Below are 26,695 nucleotides of genomic sequence, written 5' to 3'. Positions count from 1 at the left end.
ATGACCTGCCACTGGCATCGAGTAAAGCCTGTGGGTCTATGTATGCTGATTACTCAACACTATAAAAGTCAGCTACCACAGCAAGTGAAATCACTGCAACACTTAACAAAGAGCTGCAGTCAGTTTCAGAATGGGTGGCAAGAAATAAGCTAGTCCTAAATATTTTTTAAAATAAAAGCATTGTATTTGGGACAGATCCTTCACTTAACCTCAAGTAAATCTAGTAATGAATAATTGAGCATGTTGAGGAGACTGCTTGGTGTAACTCAGGATTCTTTTGACTGTCATGGTCAAAACATATTGATGCATAGGTAGTTAAGATGGCCTGTCCATAATAAAGCGCTACTCTGCTTTCTTGACATCGCTATTAACAAAACAAGTCCTACAGGCCCTAGTTTTGTCGCACCTGGACTACTGTCCAGTCATATGGTCAAGTGCCACAAAGAGGGACATAGGCAAATTACAATTGACACAGAACAGAGCAGCACGGTTGGCCCTTAAATGTACATGGAGAGCTAACATTAATAATATACATGTCAATCTTTCCTGGCTCAAAGTTGAGGAGAGATTGACTGCATCACTGCTTGTCTTTGTGAGAGGTATTGACATGTTGAAAAAACCGAGCTCTGTTTAAGCAACTAGCAGACAGCTCAGACACCCATACATACCCCACAAGACCTGCCACCAGAGGTCTCTTCACAGTCCCCAAGTACAGAACAGACGACGGGAAATGCACAGTACTTCATAGAGCCATGACTACATGGAACTTTATTCCACATCATGTAACTTAGTCAAGTAGTAATATCAGATTTTTTTTTAAACAGATAAAACTACACTTTATGGAACAGCGCAGACTGTGAAGACACACACACACACACACACATTCGCACACACATACATTTTAATATTGTTATTTTGCTGTATTATTGATTTTGTATTGTAGATATGTTATGGTAGAGTAGTGTGTAATAATGTGTTGTATTGTAGATATGTTATGGTAGAGTAGTGTGTAATAATGTGTGTTGTTATGTACTGTTTTATTATATGTAACTGCGTAATCGTGATTGGACCCCAGGAAGATGGGGATCCGGAATAAAATAAAAAATACCAAAATACTGCAGAATGCACATTGATCGTACAAGGGAACCTGAGTGTTACAGGAGGGGGTCGCAGTTCCGGAGCGACCCACTAGCTGTCAACCTCCGACAACCTTAGGCACCTCCTTACTCAGAGTCTGGACTAATCAGTATCCTATTGGTGTCACCTGTGTCTACCTGTTCACCTGTGTGTTTATGCCCTCACTTCCCTGTGTTCCCTTGCTTTGTTTTCTCTGTTAGTTTCTCTATCTTAAATTTCCAATATCCTCGCCCACGTGGAAATTCAGTAAGAGTAATGTATATTCCAATTATTAGATGGTCTGACCGCATTCTGTCCCCTTTTTTCACTTTTGGTGCCAACGAGAATGACATAAGAAAGAAGTCAAGACGACTAGCTTGATTGAGTCTCCGCCATGTATATCTCACTAGATCAGGATATTTAAGCCTCCATATATCTACTAGTTCTAATGTATCCATGACATTCACGATTTCCTTAAGAGCATGAGGGTGATTGTTTGTAGTGTGATTTCCTTTACGGTCAATAATGTTTGTACCATGTTTTGTGCTGCTACCATGTTGTGTTGCTACCATGTTGTTGTCATGTTGTGTTGCTGCCATGCTATATTGTTGTCTTAGGTCTCTCTTTATGTAGTGTTGTGGTGTCTCTCTTGTCGTGATGTGTGTTTTGTCCTATATTTTTATTACAGGAGGCCTTTTGCCTTTTGGTAGGCCGTCATTGTAAATAAGAATTTGTTCTTAACTGACTTGCCTAGTTAAATAAAGGTTAAATAAAAATAAAAGTTGTTTAGGGTGGAAACTGTGAGAAAACAGGTCGCTAGCTCACACCATAATCAGCCATTTTAACTCTGACAACTCAAGAGATTGATTGCAGTAACAATGAGTAGTGTAGTCGTCGTTGGTGACAGTTGTCAGAGACAGTTGTTACAGGAGGGGGTCGCAGTTCCAGAAAATCCCACTAGGTGTCATCCTCCGACCACCTTTAGGCACCTTCTCACTCACAGTCTGGACTAATCATCATCCTATTGGTGTCACCTGTGTCTATCTGTTCACCTGTGTGTTTATGCCCTCACTTCCCTGTGTTCCCTTGCTTTGTTTTCTCTGCTAGTTTCTCTATGTCCAGCAGTACTACTCAGTGTCTGATCGGAGATCTATGTACAGGTACTTGAGAAGTGTTCTCCCTGTTTCGTTATTTGTTTCAGTCGTAGATCGTATTTCGTATTTTGGCTGTCAGACGGTTTTTGGAGACCTATTTGCTCCGCCTTTCTTTTATCGTGATAAGTCCGTTATTTTGTATTTTGGCTTCGGGACCACCAGCAAATATCCTTGTTTCACCATCTCTGCCTACTGCCTACTGTATATCCTGCACCGCACCTGGGTCACACCTCACACCAACCCTTACACCTGAGAACCAGAGAGATTCATTACTTTCAGTCCTCCCCTCCCTCTCTCTCTCTCTCTCCCTCCTTCCCTCCTTCTCTCCTCTCTCTCTCTCTCTCTCTCTCTCTCTCTCTCTCTCTCTCTCTCTCTCTCTCTCTCTCTCTCTCTCTCTCTCTCTCTCTCTCTCTCTTTCTCCTTCCCTCTCTCCATCCCTCCCTCCCTCACTCACTCCCTCTCTCTCTCTCTCTCTCTCTCTCTCTCTCTCTCTCTCTCTCTTTCTCCTTCCCTCTCTCCATCCCTCCCTCCCTCCCTCACTCACTCTCTCTCTCTCTCTCTCTCTCTCTCTCTCTCTCTCTCTCTCTCTCTCTCTCTTTCTCTTTCTCCTTCACTCACTCCCTCCTTCTCTCTCTCACTCCCCCCTTCACTCCCTCCCTCCCTCTCTCTCTCCTTCCCTCCCTCCCTCTTTCTCTCCCTCCCTCACTCCCTCTCTCTCCCTCACTCACTCCCTCTCTCTCGCCCTCTCTCTCTCTCTCTCTCTCTCTCTCTCTCTCTCTCTCTCCTCTCTCTCTCCCCCTCTCTCTTGCTCTCTCTTTCCCTCCTTCACTCTCTCTCTCCATCCCTCCTTCCCTCCCTCCCTCTTTCTCTCCCTCCCTCTCTCCCTCCCTCCCTCTCTTTCTCTCTCCCTCCTTCCCTCCCTCCCTCCCTCTCCATCCCCCCTTCCCTCCCTGTCCTCTCCAGGTGGTAGCTAGTAGTAGTGGTACCTGGTGTCTAGAGCTCTGTGTGATACCTCATGTAGCAGGACCTGTCTCTGCTGCTCTCCAGAGCATTGACTAACAGCAGGAGAAAAATCACACACTGAGAGTTCCGGTCCCCCTCCAGAGCAGGCTTTGATTCCCAGCTGGAGTAACAGGGACCTCTGTTGAGATCACATATTTGTCTCTCTCCCCACCCCTCTCTCCCCCTCTCCTCTCCTCCCCTCCCCTCCCATCTGTGGTGAGTCACTGAACATGACACTGTTTTACATTCCTCCTGCAGTTTGCATGGGTGTGTCAAAGACATGCTGAGGTTTGTACTTTCCTCCTGGGTTTTCTTCCTCTGGGTTTTCCTCTGGCTTTGAAGAAAGTCTTGGTTTTGTAGAGTGTGATCTATCTCCCTCCTTCCTTCCCTCCCCATTTTCATTCATTTCATCTCTTTCATTCAACCACATTTATGCAATCTCTCTCTTTCTCTCTCTCTCCCTCCCTCCTCATTCATCAGCAGCCATTCATTGCCTCTCTTCTGAGGTTAGCTGTACTGCTGATGCAGTGATCTGAGAATCATTTTCATTCAGTCACTTCCAGCACACACACACACACAAACAAACAAACAAACAAACAAACAAACACACACATAGTCCTGAGAGCTACCACTGTGAGCTAAAACACTGTTGTTTTGTTTCTCTATATAAGCATTAGTTAAGCAAGTTAAGCAACCCACAAAGAAATAACAAATGGGTAATTCTCTTAGGACAAACACTCCCAGCTAGCGCTGATATTTTTTTATATTTTTATTTATTTGTTCAATAAGATCACTGCTATTGAAGATGTGAACCGGTTTGAGTAGAAGGCCTATGAAGAATGTGATATTATGACGTTTCTATAGCCTGCGTTGTGTAAATATGGTATCAATCAGTTAATTGGTTATGTGCATCCCTACTCATTGTGGCCAGCGGGTGGCTCAAGGTACTTCTACCTGGCTTTGCAAGAGTTCTGTAATCTTGGAAGGGGAGAGTGGCGCGTGGGTCGTATTTGTTTTCCTCAGTACCTGTAGCCTATTACCTGCAGCTGTAGGATCTTCATTTGAGCCAGTTTGCTACAGCGGGAAAATAATCCTGCAGCAACAGGAAATTTGAAATATAGCTGCGATTTTTGATTTGTCAATAACTCAGCCATCTTTTGACCAATCCCTTAGCTTTTCTCAAACTAAGTTACCGGTTCGGTACTATAATTTTTCTTACTTTCGGTACTTCTGTCAAATGTGTCTCATGTCATATATGGATCGAGAGGATCGAGTCCGTCTAGAAATGTGTCTGAATCTTCTTAAGGGGGAAGTAGCTAACCAGGATACTTGCGCTTGCACACACAGCTGACAGAGTGCGAGCCACTTTTGAGCAGCAAGTGAGAGGAGAGAAAATGCAGACAGCATGGCTTCTTCTACATACATCATAGCAGCTTGTTGGCAAAACTGGCTCCAGAAGCGAACTATGGGAATACTTACAGAGCAGATGACGATGAGTGCCAGCCCACCAAAATAACTAAGCAAAAGGTGCAACAAAGCAGTGCAGTGGGAGCTTTAGTTCCAAAACAACAGAAAATGTTTACATTGTAAAGTTATTCCACCAGCAGCTACATTTTATTATTTCTGAGTGACAATAACATGAACATACATTGATCGTACAATACATTAGGAACACCTTCCTAATATTGAGTTGCACCCCCTTTTGCCCTCAGAACAGGCTCAAATCATTGGGGCATGGACTCTACAAGGTATCGAAAGCGTTCCACAGGGATGCTGGCCTATGTTGACTCCAATGCTTCCCACAGTTGTGTCAAGTTGGTTGGATGTCCTTTGGGTGGTGGAACATTCTTGATACACACGGGAAACTGTTGAGTGTGAAAACCCAGCAGCATTACAGTTCTTGACATACTAAAACCGGTGCGCCTGGCACCTACTACCATACCCCATTCAAAGGCACTTAAATATTTTGTCTTGTCCATTCACCCTCTGAATGGCACACATACACAATCCATGTCTCCATTGTCTCAAGGCTTAAAAATCCTTCTTTAACCTGTCTCCTCCCCTTCATCTACACTGATTGAAGTGGATTTAACAGGTGACATCAATAAGGGATCATAGCTTTCACCTGGATTCACCTGGTCAGTCTATGTCATGGAAAGTCTGTCATGTATATTTAGAATGACATTCATGTGAGCATTATAATATGATTAAAAGCCAAAGTAATGTGAAATGCACTCACAACTGGAAACCAATGTATTTAGACTACTTCGCGTATGTCTGGGCTTGCTAGCAGTAGCCAGCCAGCAGCCCTGGGTGGAGAAATGCACCCTGGGAAGTGAAATGCTTGCTGGGAATCATAGTATGCTGTGTAAAATCCATTTTATTAATATAGAAGCTTCAGAAATGTGCTTCAAAGTGCTTTTTGTTGTTTTGGAACTCAATTATTAATTTAATACATTAAATAATTTAGCTGTAATGAGTAATGAATCATAGGCTAATGAATGTCATTTGACCCAATGTTATGGAAATAGATTAGCAAATTAACCCTGATATGATTCAAATTACATTTTAAAATCAGTTAAGTCTCAGATATGGTTTTGCATGAGGACAATTTAAGATATTCTTCTCTTATTTAATATGGTGTTTTATTTTTGAAAGACATTGAATATAGAATAGAAGATATTCTATTTGTTATTTTAGGTTACCAATTATCAACATATTGTTCAATGTAAAAAATAACCAAATTTTAAAAAAGGCCCAGTGGTTAATCTGTGACTCTAGCTAATATGCTTTCTTTTTTTGCCATGGTATCGTTTCGGTATTGAGTATCGTTTTGATATCGAGTATCATTTTGCTATCGAGTATCGTGATCCTAAACCTGGGATCGGCGTCGAAGTAAAAATGGTGGTATCAACACTTTGGTTCTGTGGTTCATGAGAGCATCTACTGGTATAGTGTGGCCATCTTTGAATGCATCAACGTTATTTTCTCAAACTCTTTAGGGACTATTGTGTCCAAATTCCACATTTGTAATGAATGTGACTTTTAGTCCAAGAGAAGAAGATTTTTTATTATTATTTTAAGCATTAGCGTTACATAGTCAAATAAAAAAAAGTGATTGTTAATAGTTTCCTTATTTTTTAAGATATCATTGCCAAACTTAAAATGGTTCATCAAGTTCATAGGCCATTGTGCAGTCGATTTACAAAGGATTTAAATGGACACGTAAAATCTGATTTACTCATTTATCAATATCACAGCGATCTCTCAACCAATCCCTTAGCTTTTCTCAAAACAAATCTAAGAATAACAATAGGTTTCGCTGTTACCCCTAGTTATTTTTTGGATTTTAATTAATCCACATTTTTGTAGGGGTAGATACATTTTCCATAAAAAAAATCAAGTCTGAAATTTAAAAGTGGAATTGACAAAGAAGCCCTTTTAAACCTCAAATACACTACAAGTTTTATATTTCCTGTATTGCAGGAAAGTTATCTTGCAACAGGGTGATCAAATTAAGATCCTAGTGCAATTTTGGATTGTTTTCGTTTAGTTTTTGATTTCTTGGAGGTAATTCATTTTGGTTCATTGTTTGTTTTTGCCTATTTGCCAACATGAACCTCTAGGCCTACCATTGCCATCATTATTATTATTTATTATTACTTATATTAATTATATTATTATTATGTATTATTATTTAATTCACCTTATCCTATGCCCTCCTGCCTGCCTGCCCTTAAGACCGCAATACACGTTTTTACGCATAGTTATATGGATTTCCTACACACACACAAGTTGTATGTTATTTCCTGTCTCTGGGGACTGAGAACACTTATCCCAGAAGTCTGTCCTCTGAGTCATCACAACATTCCGGAAACACTCCTCTTCCCGTATACCCCTGGCTTAGCCCACAGTATTCCCATACATCTCCCAGAGCAGGACAGGGACGTGTGTGAGAGAGGAAGACTCTCTCTGATCTCTCCTTCCTCTTTCTGTCATTCTTTCTCCTGGAACTCTGACATTGGCTCTGTTGATGAATGTGAAATGTCCTTCAGTTGCTTCAAAATGTATTGCAGGCTGTGTGAATGCAAGCATTTGTGTGTACCGGTATTTGTGTGTAACGGTATTTGTGTGTACCGGTATTTGTGTGTGCCGGTATTTGTGTGTACCGGTATTTGTGTGTACCGGTATTTGTGTGTGCCCGCATAGTTATTTTTATATGTGTGATATTACAGAGAACGATATTAAAAGTTTAGGCAGTTAAGAGAGATCAGTAATGCTTTTTCCTGGATTGTGTGAATGCCGAAAGGTTATGTTCAGTATATATCATTGTGTGTGTGTGTGTGTGTGTGTGTGTGTGTGTGTGTGTGTGTGTGTGTGTGTGTGTGTGTGTGTGTGTGCGCGTGTACAAGGTTATATATATGACATTTCACTCAGCTAGCTCCAATATTCCCTCCCAGAATAGCTGTTGCCTGGAGGAGGATATTAAGGAAAGTGCCTGCTGTAACGGATGGATGGATGGATGAGGGAAGGGGAGGAGAGGAGAGGGGAAGAAAGAAGGGTGGAGGGAAGGAGTGGAGATGAGAGGGAAAAGAGGAGAAGAGAGGGAAGGGAGATAATGGGATAGAGGAGAAGAGAGGGAAGGGAGATAATGGGATAGAGGAGAAGAGAGGGAAGGGAGATAATGGGATAGAGGAGAAGAGAGGGAAGGGAGATAATGGGATAGAGGAGAAGAGAGGGAAGGGAGATAATGGGATAGAGGAGAAGAGAGGGAAGGGAGATAATGGGATAGAGGAGAAGAGAGGAAAGGGAGATAATGGGATAGAGGAGAAGAGAGGGAAGGGAGATAATGGGATAGAGGAGAAGAGAGGGAAGGGAGATAATGGGATAGAGGAGAAGAGAGGGAAGGGAGATAATGGGATAGAGGAGAAGAGAGGGAAGGGAGATAATGGGATAGAGGAGAAGAGAGGGAAGGGAGATAAAGGGATAGGAGTGTGTGAATATTGTAGTGGCTGATCTTTCAGGGCTTGTTGGTGTGTAAGTGTGTATGTCTGTAGAAGAACTACATCTAACATTCCACTGCTTGAAGAATGAGAAGATAATGCTGTAGATAATGCTGTAGTCAAAACAACATGCAGTGTAGCACTATTTACTCTGTATTTCTCTCTCTCGCTAAAAAAAAAATGCAAATTCAATTTAAGGGCTTTATTGCCATAGGAAACATACACTACCATTCAAACGTTTGGGGTCACTTAGAAATGTCCTTGTTTTTGAAAGAAAAGCATTTTTTTTGTCCATTAAAATAACATCAAATTGATCAGAAATACAGTGTAGACATTGTTAATATTGTAAATGTTTATTGTAGCTGGAATATCTACATAGGCGTACAGAGGCCCATTATCAGCAACCATCAGTCCTGTGTTCCAATGGCACGTTGTGTTTGCTAATCCAAGTTGATCATTTTAAAAGGCTAATTGATCATTAGAAAACCCTTTTGCAATTATGTTAACACAGCTGAAAACTGTTGTGCTGATTAAAGAAACAATAAAACTGGCCTTCTTGAGACTAGTTGAGTATCTGGAGCATCAGCAATTGTGGGTTCGATTACAGGCTCAAAATGGCCAGAAACAAAGAACTTTCTGCTGAAACTCGTCAGTCTATTCTTGTTCTGAGAAATGAAGGTTATTCCATGCGAGAAATTGCCAAGAAACTGTAATTATCTTTTTGTTTTCTCATGATTTGGTTGGCTCTAATTGTGTTGCTGTCCTGGTGCTCTGTGGGGTCTGTTTGTGTTTGTGAACAGAGCCCCAGGACCAGCTTGCTTAGGGGGCTCTTCTCCAGGTTCATTTATCTGTAGGTGATGAGTTTGTTATGGAAGGTTTGGGAATCACTTCCTTTTAGGTGGTTGTAGAATTTAACGGCTCTTTTCTGGATTTTGATAATTAGCGGGTATCGGCTTAATTCTGCTCTAAATGCATTATTTGTTGTTTTACGTTGTACACAGAGGATATTTTTGCAGAATTCTGCATGCAGAGTCTCAATTTGGTGTTTGTCCCATTTTGTGAATTCTTGGTTGGTGAGCGGACCCCAGACCTCACAACCATAAAGGCCAATGGGTTCTATAACTGATTCAAGTATTTTTAGCCAGATCCTAATTGGTATGTCGAGTTTTATGTTCCTTTTGATGGTATAGAAGGTCCTTCTTGCCTTGTCTCTCAGATCGTTCACAGCTTTGTGGAAGTTACCTGTGGTGCTGATGTTTAGGCCGAGTTATGGATAGTTTTTTGTGTGCTCTAGGGCAACCGTGTCTAGATGGAATTTGTATTTGTGGTCCTGGCAACTGGACCTTTTTTGGAACACCATTATTTTTGTCTTCCTGAGATTTAATGTCAGGGCCCAGGTCTGACAGAATCTGTGCAGAAGATCTAGGCCCTCCTTGGTTGGTGACAGAAGCACCAGATCATCAGCAAACAGTAAATATTTGACTTCAGATTCTAGTAGGGTGAGGCTGGGTGCTGCAGACTGTTCTAGTGCCCTTGCCAATTCGTATATATATATATGTTGAAGAGGGTGGGGCTTAAGCTGCATCCCTGTCTCACCCCCGGCCCTGTGGAAAGAAATGTGTGTGTTTTTTGCCAATTTTAACCGCACACTTGTTGTTTGTGTACATGGATTTTATCATGTGTATGTTTTCCCTCAACACCACTTTCCATCAGTTTGTATAGCAGACCCTCAAATCAACATAGAAGACTTTGCCTTTGTTTTGGTTTGTTTGTCAATTAGGGTGTGCAGGATGAATACGTGGTCTGTCGTACGGTAATTTGGTTAAAAGCCAATTTGACATTTGCTCAGTACGTTGTTTTCGCAGAGGAAATGTACGAGTCTGCTTTTAATGATAATGCAGAGGATTTTCCCAAGGTTGCTGTTGACGCATATCCCACGGTAGTCAAATTTGTCTCCACTTTTGTGGATTGGGGTGATCAGTCCTTTGTTCCAAATATTGGGGAACATGCCAGAGCTGAGGATGATGTTAAAGAGTTTAAGTATAGCCAATTGGAATTTGTGGTCTGTATATTTTATCATTTAATTTAGGATACCGTCAACCCCACAGGCCTTTTTGGGTTGGAGGGTTTGTATTTTGTCCTGTAGTTCTTTCAATGTAATTGGTTTTGGTAGTCTTTAATAGTTGATGCTAAGAATTTTATTTGATCATGTATATGTTTTTGTTATTGGGCCAAAAAGATTGGAGAAGTGGTTTATCCATACATCTCCATACATAGTACATTATCCATACATAGTCCCCTGTAGCTCAGTTGGTAGAGCATGGCGCTTGCAACGCCAGGGTTGTGGATTTGTTTCCCACGGGGGGCCAGTATGAAAATGTATGCACTCACTAACTGTATGTCGCTCTGGATAAGAGCGTCTGCTAAAATGTAAAATCTCAATTTTGGATAAATAACTCTTCATGTTGTTGTTTGTTTAGAGTTTTCCAATTTTCCCAGAAGTGGTTAGATTCTATGGATTCTTCAATTACATTGAGCTGATTTCTGACATGCTGTTCCTTCTTTTTCCATAGTGTATTTCTGTATTGTTTTAGTGATTCGCCATAGTGAAGGCATAGGCTCAGGTTTTCTGGGTCTCTATGTTTTTGGTTGGATAGGTTTCTCAATTTCTTTCTTAGGTTTTTGCATTCTTCATCAAACCATTTGTCATTGTTGTTAATTTACTTAGGTTGTCTGCTTGAAAAACAAAAATTGATAGGGCAGCTGAGAGGTCAAATATACTGTTTAGGTTTTCTACTGCCAAGTTTACACCTTCACTATTACAGTGAAACATTTTGTCCCGGAAATTGTTTAGAAGGGATTGAATTTGTTGTTGCCTAATAGTTTTTTGGTAGATTTCCACACTACTTTCCTTCCATCTATAGCATTTCTTAATATTATTCAGTTCCTTTGGCTATGATGCTTCATGATTGAGCATAGCTCTGTTCAAGTAGAGTGTGATTTTGCTGTGATCTGATAGGGGTGTCAGTGGACTGACTGTGAATGTGCTGAGAGACTCTGGGTTGAGGTCAGTGATAAAGTAGTCTACAGTACTACTGCCAAGACATACGCTATATGTGTACCTACCGTAGGATTCCCCTCGAAGCCTACCATTGACTATGTACATACCCAGCGTACGACAGAGTTGCTTATGTTGTCGTAGTTGTGTCTAGGGGGGCATATGGGGGAGGGAATGCTGTCACCTCCAAGTAGGTGTTTGTCTTCCTGTGTGGTGAGGGTTTCAGGTTCTTGTCCAATTCTGGCATTTAGGTCGCCACAGATTAGTACATGTCCCTGGGCCTGGAAATGGTTGATCTCCCCCTCTAGGATGGATAAGGTGTTATCATTAAAGTATGGGGATTCTATTGGGGGGATATAGGTAGCACACATGAGGACATTTTTCTCTGTTGAGATAATTTCCTTATTAATATTTTTGCCAGATGTAAAATGTTCCTGTTTTGACTAATTTAATTGAGTGGGTTAGGTCTGCTCTATACCAAATTAGCATACCCCCTGAGTCTCTTCCCTGTTTCACACCTGGTAGTTTGGTGGATGGGACTACCAGCTCTCTGTAACCTAGAGGGTAACCAGTGAGTCCGTCTCCTCTATGCCATGTTTCTTGTAGGATGACAATTTACAGTTACATCATTTAGCAGACACTCTTATCTAGAGTATTTCCAATGTATTTGATGAAGTCTGGGTTCCTGCTCTTTAGGCCAAAGGCAGATGACCTCTGACCTTGTATATTCCAGGATGAAATAGTAAACGCTTTGTGTTCCATAGTGTCTAGTGTTGTTTTCGTGTGGTTTAGGCCCGGACCATCACAGTAAGTTTGAGCGGAGTATGTTGAGCATCTGATACATACCTCTTAGGTCACAGGATGGTGCTTGGGCGAGTGTAATAGTGAGAGTTGGGCCTGCTGCTCTGCTCACGGTCTGGGCATATGTCCTGCTGTCATGTTGAGGTCTTTGCCGCAGGGGCGGGGGGCATGGGGTGGGCAGAAGGGGCGTAGGTCTGATATGGGGCGGCCTATATAGGGTGTGGCCAGGGTTTGCTTGGGGTGGTCTTAGTTGGTTAGGGTATGGCTGGTGATGCTGTGTTCTGGGTGTTGGTCCTCTTGGCGTGGGTTCTCTCTGTACAGGTCCTTCAGGAGGGGTCTAGCAGGTCTGGGAGGGTGTCTCGCTGGTCTAGGTGGGGTGTCCGTTGCTCTGTTTCTCCTGTGTGAGGTGCTGGGGCTACGGTTGATGGTGACGTCCTTCAGGGTCCTTGCAAAAGTTGGGATTGTTGCCTTGTAGAGGTGGACCTGGTCGTAAAGGCTGTTCAAGTCCAGGGTGGAGTGGTTGGCCAGGTAGACATTAGGTTTTGAGGCACAGTCTCACAATATGCTTGCATTCTCTCTCTCTCTCTCTCTCTCTCTCTCTCTCTCTCTCTCTCTCTCTCTCTTCAATTCAATATACTTTATTGACATGGCAAGTTAAATTACTTACATTGTCAAAGTATACATATAACAAAAATGGTGGGACCAACAGCAATAATCTCTCTCTGTCTGTATGTGTGTCTCTCTCTCTCTGTCTCTCTGTCTCTGTGTCTCTGTCGCTCTCTCCCCCTCTCTCTCTCTCTCTCTCTCTCTCTCTCTCTCTTTCTCTCGCACTCTCTGTCTCTCTCTGTCTCTCTCTGTCTCTCTCTGTCTCTCTCTGTCTCTCTCTTACTCAGTAGTATAGTGCAGTGAGTAATCTACTTTGATATTAAAGGCTGGAGGTATTTATTTTGGTCTGTTTGGCAAATGGGTCATACATTTAAACGCAGGACAGTAGAGAGAGAACGAGAGGGAAGGGGGAGGTGGGGGCAGAGACAGGGAGGGGGAGGTAGAGACAGGGAGGGGGAGGTAGAGACAGAGAGGGAGGTAGGTAGAGACAGAGAGAGGGAGGGGGGAGGTAGGTTGGGGTCAGAGAGAGGGAGGGCGAGGTAGAGACAGAGAGAGGGGGGGGAGGTAGGTAGAGAGAGGGAGGGGGAGGTGGGGACAGAGAGAGGGAGGGGGGGAGGTAGGTAGAGACAGAGAGAGGGAGGTGGGTGGGTGGGTGGGGACAGAGAGAGGGAGGGGGAGGTAGAGACAGAGAGAGGGAGGGGATAGGTAGGTAGAGACAGAGAGAGGGAGGGGGGTGGGGACAGAGAAAGGGAGGGAGAGGTAGAGACAGAGACAGAGAGAGGGGGGAGGTAGAGACAGGGAGGGGGAGGTGGGGACAGAGAGAGGGAGGGGGAGGTAGAGACAGAGAGAGGGAGGGGGGAGGTAGGTAGGTAGGTGGGGACAGAGATACTACAGAGGGAGAGAGGGGAGGAAGATGGTATGGTAGGACCTCACATTGGACAGAGGGAAGGAGTGGAGAGAGGAGTTACACACATTCCCAGTTTAGATGAAGCGTCACATTAGCCTCTGATAGCTCCCCCTGGTGTTGGCTAGTCTTAACAGCAGACACCATGAGTCAGTTGCATTGTCACTCCTTCGTTTCTAAATCAAGCGTCAACTCCATCCCAGAGACGCACGCTGCTGTACAAATCAAACTCATTTCTGAAAGCACTAGTTATCTGGAAAACCACTATCTGCAAGTGATTGAATCCCCACTCTAGTCTCTCTTATACATTTCAAAAGGAAAAATCACATGTACACACATTTCATGTTCTCTACTGTTTGGCTGCAGTTACCATTCAGACTGGTATCTGAGGAGCCAGCTTGGTTGAAGGAGCTTAATAGCTGTTAGAGTTTATAGCTTCAATCTTTCCTGTTTAGGATGACAGTGCAATTCCCCATTTGCATCCCTGCTGAAGACTCAACATATTGATTTGTTCAAGCAATCTAGTTTTCCCCCACGCATATCACTCTCCCCAAAACTAATCTCTCTCACATGATGTTTACCACATTTATTTTCTTTGTCAGATTTGAATATTTCTAGAAATGAGCAGGCATGTTTAGTGATCTAGCGGCACACTGTGCTTTCTTCTCTCTCTCTGTCCTCTACGTCAATGTTTGTCTCTCGCCCATTAACAGTACGTCACTTCTGATGCTTTTCTATAGAAAGCCAGAGACCAGTTTCTGACACATTCATTCTAACCCCTTACCCCAAACCTCTCTTTCTCTCGCTTTCCTCCACTGATCTGGAGAGGCCAGTATCTGCCACATGAATTCTAACCCATGAGCCCAAACCTCTCTCTCTCTCTCTTTCCTCCACTGATCTGGAGAGGCCAGTGTCTGACACATTAATTCTAACCCCTGACCTTTAACCCCCCTCTCTCTCTTTCCTCCACAGATCTGAAGAGAGAGGCCAGTATCTGCCACATGCTGAAGCATCCTCACATCGTAGAGCTAGTGGAGACGTACAGCTCTGATGGCATGCTCTACATGGTCTTCGAGTTGTGAGTCACAGTCTGTTCCTTTCTCTATTACACACGCACGTGCACGTGCACACACTCTCACACTCACTCACTCAATTATACACAGCAACATACATATTCATAGGATATAAGCATTTTTGCATCTAAAAAGTAGTTTGTTTCAAATGTGATGAGGTTTGATATGATTGTCGGGTTGCTGAACAGTCACACCAGTAGTGGTGTAATTGATGTGACCGTTGATAATGGATTTCTACTGCTCGCTAACGGTAGCATAGCTAGGCTACTTACCAGGACAGAGTACTGTATGGGTAAAGTGTGTGAGTGTGCGAGTGAGTGTAGCTGTGGCAGCATGCATACGTCAGTGTAGGAAGCTGTTATTTACATTTACATTTACATTTTCGTCATTTAGCAGACGCTCTTATCCAGAGCGACTTACAAATTGGTGCGTTCACCTTATGATAGCCAGTGGGACAACCACTTTACAATATATCCAATTTTTTTAGTTTTTTACTTTTTTAAACTTTAGTTTTTATTTATTCTTATTTTTGTATTCTTCCCCGGGAGGAAGAGCAGCTCCGTCTTGCCGAGGTTCAGCTTGAGTCGGTGATCCGTCATCCACACTGATATGTCTGCCAGACTGGTATAGAACGTGTTGAGGATTTTTTTTTAAAAAAAACTAAATTAATGACGTCATCATTTCTCAATGACGTCATCATTTCTGAAATTACGTCATCATTTGTACCAACAGATGTAGCCTATTGAATATCATTTTAGAATATGGATAAAATTCATCCTCCAAATACAACGTCGGCCTACGCCCACACATTGTCTACGTTTTTAATACCCTCAAACACCAAATTAGGCAAATAGGCATACCTAATTTCAAAATAGGCCATCTGTCAATCGTGAAATAATAATTATTGTTATTTTACCGGTGAAACGTCGAATCTGCATGGCAATAATTTTATCTCAATCAGATTCATGGGAATATGCGTTTAGATCTTCTTGAACTATGTAGGCCTACAGTGTAGTATGTATGTATGTATGTACATTATGTAGGTAGGCCTAACTATGTTTTCGTGAGCGAATTAGAGTAGATGGTGGTAACCAATAGCATAGGCCTACCTGTGTTTTGTTTTAATCAAAGCTCATATTTTGTGGCGCCGTGGTACACAAGCTGTTAAGTTTTGGCCGCATGAGAAAAAAAATTGACCACTCAGCTAATCACCCTAAAAGGTGGTGTTTTTGGTCTTACAGTAATGTTATACTTAAGCGATAAGGCCCGAGGAGGTGTGGTATATGGCCAATATACCACGACTAAGGGCTGTTCTTAAGCACGATGCAACGCGGAGTGCCTGGCCACAGCCCTTAGCCATGGTATATTAGCCATATATCACAAACCCCCGAAGTGCCTTATTGCTATTATAAACTGGTTACCAACGTAATTAGAGCAGTAAAAATAAATGTTTTGTCATACCCGTGGTATACGGTATATACCACGGTTTTCAGCCAATCAGCATTCAGGGCTCGAACCACCCAGTTTATAATGTCTGATATACCACGGCTGTTAGCCATTCTCTCTCTCTCTCCTATAGTATGGATGGTGCAGACCTGTGTTTTGAGATTGTGAAGAGGGCAGACGCTGGCTTCGTCTACAGTGAAGCGGTGGCCAGGTAAGACCAAGTCCACTTCCCATGATACTCCATTTGAAAGAGTTCCTCCTGTTGCATTGAGTTCAATTCAATCTGATGGCTTCACTTTTCTCCAAGGCCGCACTTCGATGTGACATTCAGCATTTCAAAACTTTATTAAAACACAACAAGTGAAAAAGGAATTCAGAGAAGAATACCAAAACACACAAAACACCATAGACAGAAATAACCACTTGTCACTATTACAACAATGTTGTTTCGAATCAATAGTCATGGTGTTTTATTTCTCTCTTCCCGTCTCCCGCTCCAGTCACTACATGAGACAGATCTTAGAGGCACTACGGTATTGTCATGACAACAACGTCATCCATCGAGACGTGAAGGTAGGCCCTGGTCTCCGTTTGATAGTGTGTGTGTTCGTACACGTGTCTCCCGGAAACAGAGTTTACTTGGAGTTGGAACCTACCTCTGATTTTACTGTGCTCAGTCCCCTCCTCCCCTCCTCAGCCATCATGACCCAGACTACAACAGCTGAGGAGAGAATTCTCTCTGATTCCCCGTCTTGACCCAGATACGTTTTTCAATCTGGCTGTCCATCAGAACAATTAATAAGTGAGTTTGAGTTTATTTTTACAGGGACAGTGAAACATTAGTCAACGTTAATTTTCAACCGTAGTCCCTGGGCAGGTTATTAAAAACAATTACAATAACAATACATACAAACAATGAGCAGTGAGCACATGCAGAGCAACATAGGACAAGCAACACGTAGCATGCAGACAGACAGCAACATAGGACAAGCAACACGTAGCACGCAGACAGACAGCAACATAGGACAAGCAACACGTAGCACGCAGACAGACTGAGCAACATAGGACAAGCAACACGTAGCACGCAGACAGACAGCAACATAGGACAAGCAACACGTAGCATGCAGACAGACAGCAACCTAGGACAAGCAACACGTAGCACGCAGACAGACAGCAACATAGGACAAGCAACACGTAGCACGCAGACAGACAGCAACATAGGACAAGCAACACGTAGCACGCAGACAGACTGAGCAACATAGGACAAGCAACACGTAGCACGCAGACAGACTGAGCAACAAAGGACAAGCAACACGTAGCACGCAGACAGACCAGGCAACATAGGACAAGCAGCACGCAGACAGACCAGGCAACATAGGACAAGCAACACGTAGCACGCAGACAGACCAGGCAACATAGGACAAGCAACACGTAGCACGCAGACAGACCGGGCAACATAGGACAAGCAACACGTAGCACGCAGACAGACCAGGCAACATAGGACAAGCAACACATAGCACGCAGACAGACAGGGTAACATAGGACAAGCAACACATAGCATGCAGACAGACCGGGCAACATATGACAAGCAACACGTAGCACGCAGACTTTTCAGATCACCCAGTAATGCTAACAGCAGGGTTAGCTCCAGGTAAATATTGCAATCCTTTAGCCATTCCTGGACCTGTGTCCAAAAACAAGCTACAAATGGACAGTACCAAAACAAATTATCTAATGATTCTGTCTCTTCACAACAAAATCTGCAGAGCTGGGAAGATTGTATCCCCCATATAAATAACATTCTAATGGTAGCAAGAATTTTATATAGTAATTTAAATGGAAAAATTATAAGTTTTGAATCCGGCGTCGTTTTGCGTATCAGTTCATAAACACTATGCCATGGAATCGGTACGTCAAAAATCTCTTCCCAACTATTTTGCAATCTATATGGGACGGCTGTCAATCCTTTGGTCCTTAAATGAAACTGGTATACTTTTTTATTTATCACAGTTTTCTTTAACCAATTATGTTCTTTAATGTAAGGCCGACAGACAAGTTCCTTACTTCTTCCCCCTTCCACTTTCCTCTTCCATTTTTGCGGTAATGCAGACATTTCCATATGTTTTTGTTAGCTGCATGTGCGACATAACTCCACCAGTCCTACCGACGATATCATTTACGAAGATTATACCTTTTTTTAAACATTTTGTCCAAAAAAAAATGTTTTTTGTCAATTAGTATATTTGAGTTTAACCACAATATTTGTTGCATTATTTATTCTGTCGTTTATAGAGGATTAAATTGAAATTGCAACCAACTTTCTATGGCTTGTTTTAGAAATAGTGATATTTGGGAGATTATTTCCTTTTCAAATAACTGAAAGTGAGAGGTTGTAATCTGAATAAAGGGAAAAAGGCCATTCTTGAACATTGGGTGAGACAATCTTACTAATTTGCTAGAGAACCAGTTCGGATTTAAGTATAACTTTTGTATGACTAAATCAAATCAAATCAAATTGTATTTGCAACATGCGCCGAATACAACAGGTGTAGACATTACCGTGAAATGCTTACTTACACCCCTTAACCAACAATGCATTTATTTCTTAATAAAAAAAGTCAAAAAGTAAAATAAAACAACAACAACAACAAAAAGTGTTGAGAAAAAAAGAGCAGAAGTAAAATAAAATAACAGTAGGGAGGCTATATACAGGGGGGTACCGGTGCAGAGTCAATGTACGGGGGCACCGGTTAGTTGAGGTAGTTGAGGTAATATGTACATGTGGGTAGAGTTAAAGTGACTATGCATAAATAAGTAGCAGCAGTGTAAAAAGATGGGGTGGGGGTGCAAATAGTCCGGAGAGCCATGATTAGCTGTTCAGGAGTCTTATGGCTTGGGGGTAGAAGCTGTTGAGAAGCCTTTTGGACCTAGACTTGGCGCTCTGGTACCGCTTGCCGTGCGGTAGCAGAGAGAACAGTCTATGACTAGGGTGGCTGGAGTCTTTGACAATTTTGAGGGCCTTCCTCTGACACCGCCTGGTATAGAGGTCCTGGATGGCAGGAAGCTTGGCCCCAGTGATGTACTGGACCGTACGCACTACCCTCTGTAGTGCCTTGCGGTCGGAGGCCGAGCAGTTGCCATACCAGGCGGTGATGCAACCAGTCAGGATGCTCTCGATGGTGCAGCTGTATAACTTTTTGAGGACCCATGCCAAATCTTTTCAGTCTCCTGAAGGGGAATAGCTGAAGCTTTTAGTGATAGTTTTAATGCTTTAATATTTAATCATTTCTGTCCTCCGAATTCATATTCATTATATAAATAGGCCCATTTAATTTTGTCTGGCTTGCCATTCCAAATAAAATGGAATCTTTTTTTCTCATATAATTTAAAAAACTGTTCGCTAGGCGTAGGCAAGACCATAAGCAAATAGGTAAACTGGGATAATACTAAAGAGTTAATCAGGGTAATTTTTCCACAAATTGACAGGTATTTATCTTATCTATTTTTGCTGACTTTCTATTAAAATGTATTGGAGTGAGATCATTTATTTCATTTGGGATATGTATTCCGAGTATGTCCACATCACCATCAGACAATTTTATTGGTAAACTACATGGTAATGTAAAAATAGTATTTTCTAGTGATCCAATACCTAATATAGTACATTTATCATAATTTGGTTGTAATTCAGAGAGGTTAGAAAATGTATCTAGATCCTCTATGAGGCTGTGGAGGGATTCAAGTTGTGGATTTAAAAGAAAACATGAATCATCAGCATACAATGACACCTTGATATTATTGTTGTATCTGATTTTAATAGCTAACATCTCGATGGCCATAATAAATAGATATGCCGATAGTGGACAACCTTGTTTCACTCCTCTTGACAGTTTAAAACTTTCTGAGAAATAGCCATTATTTACTATTTTACACCTAGGGTTACTATACATGATTTGAACCCAATTTATAAGAGATTCTCCAAAATTGAAATGCTCCAGGCATTTATATATAAACCCCAGTCGTACTTTATTAAATGCCTTTTCGAAGTCTGCTATGAATAGCAGGCCTGGTTTCCCAGATTTTTCATAGTGTTCTATTGTTTCTACTACTTGCCTTATATTATCTCCAATGTATCGTCCAAGTAAAAAACCTGTCTGATTAGAATGAATAATGTCCGACAATACCTTTTTAATTCTATGTGCTATACATTTTGCTAGAATTTTTGCATCACAACACTGAAGTGTAAGGGGCCTCCAATTTTTTTAATGGACTGGATCTTTATATTTTCCACTTTTATCCTGTTTCAGTAATAATGAAATCAGACCTTCTTCTTGAGTGTCTGATAATCTACCATTTACATAGGAGTGGTTAAAACATGCTAATAACGGTCCTCTGAGTATATCAAAAAAGGTTTGGTATACCTCGTCTGGTATGCCATCCAACCCCGGACTTAAAGTCTTTAATTGCATCCAGAAGTTCCTCCTCTGTAATATCACCTTCACATGAGTCTTTCTGTATGGCTGTTATTTTTACATTATCAATAGAAAACACATCTCTACAATTAGCTTCAGTTAGAGGAGATGGAGGCGACTGAAATGAAAACATATGCTTAAAGTACTTTGTTTCCTCCTTCAAAATATAATTTGGTGAATCATGGGTGACTCCGTCATTTGTAACCAGTTTCAGTAAATTATTTTTGGTAGCATTCCTCTGTTGAAGATTAAAAAAGAATTTGGTGCATTTTTCCCCATATTCCATCCAGTTTGCTTTTTTAAAATAATATATTACACTTGATCTTTCTTGAATAAGTTTCTCAATTTCTTTTTGTTTTTCTTCTAATTTATTCTGAGCCTCTATGTTACAGTTTTTATTGCTATTTTAGTCATTTAGCAGACGCTCTTATCCAGAGCGACTTACAATTAGTGAGTGCATACAGCTATCTGTTCTGTTAGACCTTCTATTTCCTTTGTTAGTATGGACTCTTTTGACCTAAATTGCTTTTGTTTTCGAGTTGAGTACTGAATTGCATGGCCTCTAAAGGCACATTTATAGGTGTCCCATACAATAAGGGGATTTGCTGTACCTATGTTATGTCGGAAAAAATCAGTTATCAATTCCTCTGTCCTAGTTAAAAACAAGTTATCATCCAATAGAGTTTGATTAAATTTCCAATATCCTCGCCCACGTGGAAATTCAGTAAGAGTAATGTATATTCCAATTATTAGATGGTCTGACCGCATTCTGTCCCCTTTTTTTCACTTTTGGTGCCAACGAGAATGACATAAGAAAGAAGTCAAGACGACTAGCTTGATTGAGTCTCCGCCATGTATATCTCACTAGATCAGGATATTTAAGCCTCCATATATCTACTAGTTCTAATGTATCCATGACATTCACGATTTCCTTAAGAGCATGAGGGTGATTGTTTGTAGTATGATTTCCTTTACGGTCAATAATGTTTGTACCATGTTTTGTGCTGCTACCATGTTGTGTTGCTACCATGTTGTTGTCATGTTGTGTTGCTGCCATGCTATATTGTTGTCTTAGGTCTCTCTTTATGTAGTGTTGTGGTGTCTCTCTTGTCGTGATGTGTGTTTTGTCCTATATTTTTATTACAGGAGGCCTTTTGCCTTTTGGTAGGCCGTCATTGTAAATAAGAATTTGTTCTTAACTGACTTGCCTAGTTAAATAAAAATAAAAGTTGTTTAGGGTGGAAACTGTGAGAAAACAGGTCGCTAGCTCACACCATAATCAGCCATTTTAACTCTGACAACTCAAGAGATTGATTACAGTAACAATGAGTAGTGTAGTCGTCGTTGGTGACAGAGTTGTCAGAGACAGTTGTTACAGGAGGGGGTCGCAGTTCCAGAAAATCCCACTAGGTGTCATCCTCCGACCACCTTTAGGCACCTCCTCACTCACAGTCGGGACTAATCATCATCCTATTGGTGTCACCTGGGTCTATCTGTTCACCTGTGTGTTTATGCCCTCACTTCCCTGTGTTCCCTTGCTCAGTTTTCTCTGCTAGTTTCTCTATGTCCAGCAGTACTACTCAGTGTCTGATCGGAGACCTATGTACAGGTACTTAAGAAGTGTTCTCCCTGTTTCGTTATTTGTTTCAGTCGTAGAAAGTATTTCGTATTTTGGCTGTCAGCCGGTTTTTGGAGACTTATTTGCTCCGACTTTCTTTTATCGTGATAAGTCCGTTATTTTGTATTTTGGCTTCGGGACCACCAGTAAAGATCCTTGTTTCACCATCTCTGCCTACTGCCTACTGTATATCCTGCACCGCACCTGGGTCACACCTCACACCAACCCTTACAGACAGTGAGTTGATGCTGGTGTTTTCTCAGCAAGCACAGACAGAGTGAGGCTGAAATAGCTCTGGCAACGGCTGTAGACAGCAGACACTGTTCTGAATATGAAGCCCTGGCTGTTCAAATACTGCTGACAGTTTTTACACCAGAAACTGCTGGGGACAGAGATCGACAGATAGATAAATAGACACCCCACCCTCTCTCACTTTTTTGCTTACTGTCTGATTAAGGGTGCCTCAACAGAGGTCACACACAGGTTATATATTGCGACGCTGTCCTTGTTGAATATGGAGCAGCCTGTGTGCGTCAGTGCGTGTAAGTCAAGGTCTTTGAATTCATTTGAATCTCTTAGAAGTATAAATCACAGAGCATCTCTGTTAATCTCCTATTATTCATAATAGCCCCTTCTTCTCACCACGCTGTGTGTGTGTGTGTGTGTGTGTGTGTGTGTGTGTGTGTGTGTGCGTGCGTGCGTAGGCATCTGTGTGTGTATGAGCGATTGTAAACCACAGACTGTCACATGCCTGATTACATCAAATATGACATTCTGAAAAGGGAACGTTGACAGAATGACGGGAATGGGGGGGGGGGCGGTTCGGAATGTTGATGTTTTCATTCTAGTTCCGGAAACAGACATTATAATGCAGTTTGTATTGTTCTATTGGTTACCTTGTGATAATGGACTAGATGACAGACTATTAAAACTAGTAGAAGTACACAGATAAATATCTAGCTCTTTTCAGATAGACGGTGTTGATGGAACGACGCCTCACTGAATATTTATTGTGTAATGGTAAAGAATACCGTTGAAATCAAACAGTAACTTGGTCTGAGCTCCTGTGTGTGTCTTCTAGGCTATTTGTTGTAGAGTAATGCAGAAGCCATATGCATTGTCCCATGGCAAGCACTGTGTTGCATCTTTCCCTTCAAATACTGCATACTAGCTGTATGTTGTCTTCTGTTTGTGTTCTGTGTGTGTGTGTGTGTGTGTGCTGTATTATTATCTCATAACAAATGCCACACACACACACACACACACACACACACATAACAAAACCTTCACCTCGCTATGCGTGGTGTCAGCACTGTGGGCGGTGGTCCACTGAGACAGACCGTACAGGTCAGAACTGGATCAGCAATGCAGTGACAGGCAAAAGATCTCTGTTAATACAAACACACACACACACATATTGGCAAGAGCTGGACATGAAATACATAGCAAAACTCAACTCTACGCTTCGTACTGTAGCAACAGAGAGAAGTGAATGTTTGCTGCTTCCATCAGTGATCTTTCTCTTCACTCCAGTAGGATACAAGTGGGGCCAGTGGTAGTAATGGCAGCCTGTGTGTTTGTCATGTCTGCACTCTGATAAACAAGCAGACAGTGGGAATTGAAGAGAGTTGGCTCTTATCTGCGAATGCTAATAGCTCAACATGGAGAAAATGTCACATCCTCCACATGAATGGAGAGAATGAGAGAGGGGTGGGAGGGATGAAAGTGGCAGAGCGATGAATAAATAGACTGTGGCTTTTCCTACTGTGTACACAGCGTTAGCTGCTAGAATGTGTTAGTGGCCATGGAAGCTTCCTAATAGTCGTATTGGTGTTATTTATGACTGAGTGGGATGGTGTGTGTCTACTGGTAACTATCTTGTAATGGGAACCAATGATTCCTGGTGTCTGGATATAGACGAAAACACGTCCAGCTCTGAATATCAGCTACAGTCACACACCTGCACATACACACACACACACACACACACACTCTGCTGTGGCCCACTGGAATAGTTAATGAGTCTGAGTCATGGAAGAGATGTTGTGAATTACAGCACTAATCTGGTGTAAATAGCCAGGATAAATCAAGTTTAAAGTGGAGCCAAAATAAATGCCTTTGATTAAAATGCTGTGTTGATCACCTTTATTGAGCTTAATACAGTTGAAGTCGGAAGTTTACATACACTTAGGTTGGAGTCATTAAAACTTGTTTTTCAACCACTCCACAAATGTCTTGCTAACAAACTATTGTTTTGGCAAGTCGGTTAGGACATCTACTTTGTGCATGAATCAAGTCATTTTTCCAACAATTGTTTACAGACAGATTTTTTTACTTATAATTCACTGTTTCACAATTCCAGTGGGTCAGAAGTTTACATACACTAAGTTGACTGTGCCTTTAAACAGCTTGCAAAATTCCAGAAAATGATGTCATGGCTTTAGAAGCTTCTGATAGGCTAATGGACATCATTTGAGTCAATTGGAGGTGTACCTGTGGATGTATTTCAAGGCCTACCTTCAAACTCAGTGTCTCTTTGCTTGACATCATGGGGAAATCTAAAGAAATCAGCCAAGACCTCAGAAAAAAAAGACCTCCACAAGTCTGGTTCATCATTGGGAGCAATTTCCAAACGTCTGAAGGTACCACGATCATCTGTACAAACAATAGTACGCAAGTATAAACACCATGGGACCATGCAGCCGTCATACCGCTCAGGAAGGAGACGCTTTCTGTCTCCTAGAGAATAACGTACTTTGGTGCGAAAAGTGCAAATCAATCCCAGAACAAGAAGCAAAGGACCTTGTGAAGGTGCTGGAGGAAACAGGTACAAAAGTATCTATATCCACAGTAAAACAAGTCCTATATCGACATAACCTGAAAGGCTGCTCAGCAAGGAAGAAGCCACTGCTCCATAACCGCCATAAAAAAGCCTGACTACGGTTTGCAACTGCACATGGGGACAAAGATCGTACTTTTTGGAGAAATGTCCTCTGGTCTGATGAAACAAAAATATAACTGTTTGGCCATAATGACCATCGTTATGTTTGGAGGAAAAAAGGGGGGGATTGCAAGCCGAAAAACACCATCCCAACCGTGAAGCACGGGGTGGCAGCATCATGCTGTGGGGGTGCTTTGCTGCAGGAGGGACCGGTGCACTTCACAAAATAGATGGCATCATGAGGAAGGAAAATTATGTGGATATATTGAAGCAACATCTCAAGACATCAGTCAGGAAGTTAAAGCTTGGTCGCAAATGGGTCTTCCAACTGGACAATGACCCCAAGCATACTTCCAAAGTTGTGGCGAAATGGCTTAAGGACAACAAAGTCAAGGTATTGGAGTGGCCATCACAAAGCCATGACCTCAATCCTATAGAAAGTTTGAGGGCAGAACTGAAAAAGCGTGTGCGAGCAAGGAGGCCTACAAACCTGATTCAGTTACACCAGCTCTGTCAGGAGGAATGGGCCAAAATTCACCCAACTTATTGTGGGAAGCTTGTGGAAGGCTACCTGAAACATTTGACCCAAGTTAAACAATTTAAAGGAAATGCTACCCAATACTAATTGAGTGTATGTAAACTTCTGACCCACTGGGAATGTGATGAAAGAAATAAAAGCTGAAAGAAATAATTCTCTCTACTATTATTCTGACATTTCACATTCTTAAAATAAAGTGGTGATCCTAACTGACCTAAAACAGGGAATATTTACTAGGATTAAATGTCAGGAATTGTGTAAAACTGAGTTTAAATGTATTTGGCTAAGGTTTATGTAAACTTCCGACTTCAACTGTAAGTGTGAAGGTATACTCTTGACTTAAATAAATTTTTCTATTCACAAAAATCACACGGTTGTATGCCCACATGTACTCACACACTCACACACACATACTGTAAGTTGCTCTGGATAGGAGTGTCTGCTAAGTGAATAAAATATAAATGTCATAACTCAGAGACCGGCTTATTGTTGCTATATTTTATTTACTTTTATTTAATCAGGGGAGCCCAGTTGAGACCATTGTCTCATTTGGTGCCCTGAAGACACAAATTCCATCAATACAACAACAAACGATATCAAGAAACTACAAAACCGCTATAAATACATCAGGTTATTACAACAAGTTATAATAGTCAATTGCAACAATTGCACACTTCAGTGAACTCATTTAACAGCAGAGTTTTAAAATGCCTGATCGGCACAAGGGAATCCAGGTGTAATTTGTTTTGGAACGTTTCCATAACTATGGTGCGTTAAAACCATTGGAGGCTCCTCAGAGGAGGAAGGGGAGGACCATCCTCCTCAGTGAATTTCATAAAAATACAAATAGGGAAACATAAAAAAAGCGATCCTTTTTAGATGCAACTATACTAAATATATTCATATGTCACCAAATTATTGATTAAAACACACTGTTTTGCAATGAAGGTCTACAGTAACATC

General features: G+C 41.7%; 1 protein-coding gene across 1 annotated transcript in view; it reads left to right on the top strand.

Annotated features, from left to right (window-relative positions):
• LOC311143846 (peripheral plasma membrane protein CASK-like) overlaps window positions 1-26,695 on the top strand; it is a 211,880-nt gene that overhangs the window by 89,689 nt on the left and 95,496 nt on the right. Inside the window, exons 3-5 of the mRNA XM_084179723.1 lie at window positions 14,617-14,722; window positions 16,297-16,374; window positions 16,664-16,736. Of these exons, the coding sequence (XP_084035849.1) occupies window positions 14,617-14,722; window positions 16,297-16,374; window positions 16,664-16,736 (257 nt within the window). The remainder of the gene's footprint in view (window positions 1-14,616; window positions 14,723-16,296; window positions 16,375-16,663; window positions 16,737-26,695) is intronic.

This window comes from Coregonus lavaretus (genome assembly GCF_964263955.1).
Source record: "Coregonus lavaretus genome assembly, chromosome: 16".
NCBI classification, from domain to species: Eukaryota; Metazoa; Chordata; class Actinopteri; order Salmoniformes; family Salmonidae; genus Coregonus; species Coregonus lavaretus.
Note: the sequence above shows the minus strand (reverse complement) of the source record. Positions and strands in the feature narration are given on the sequence as shown.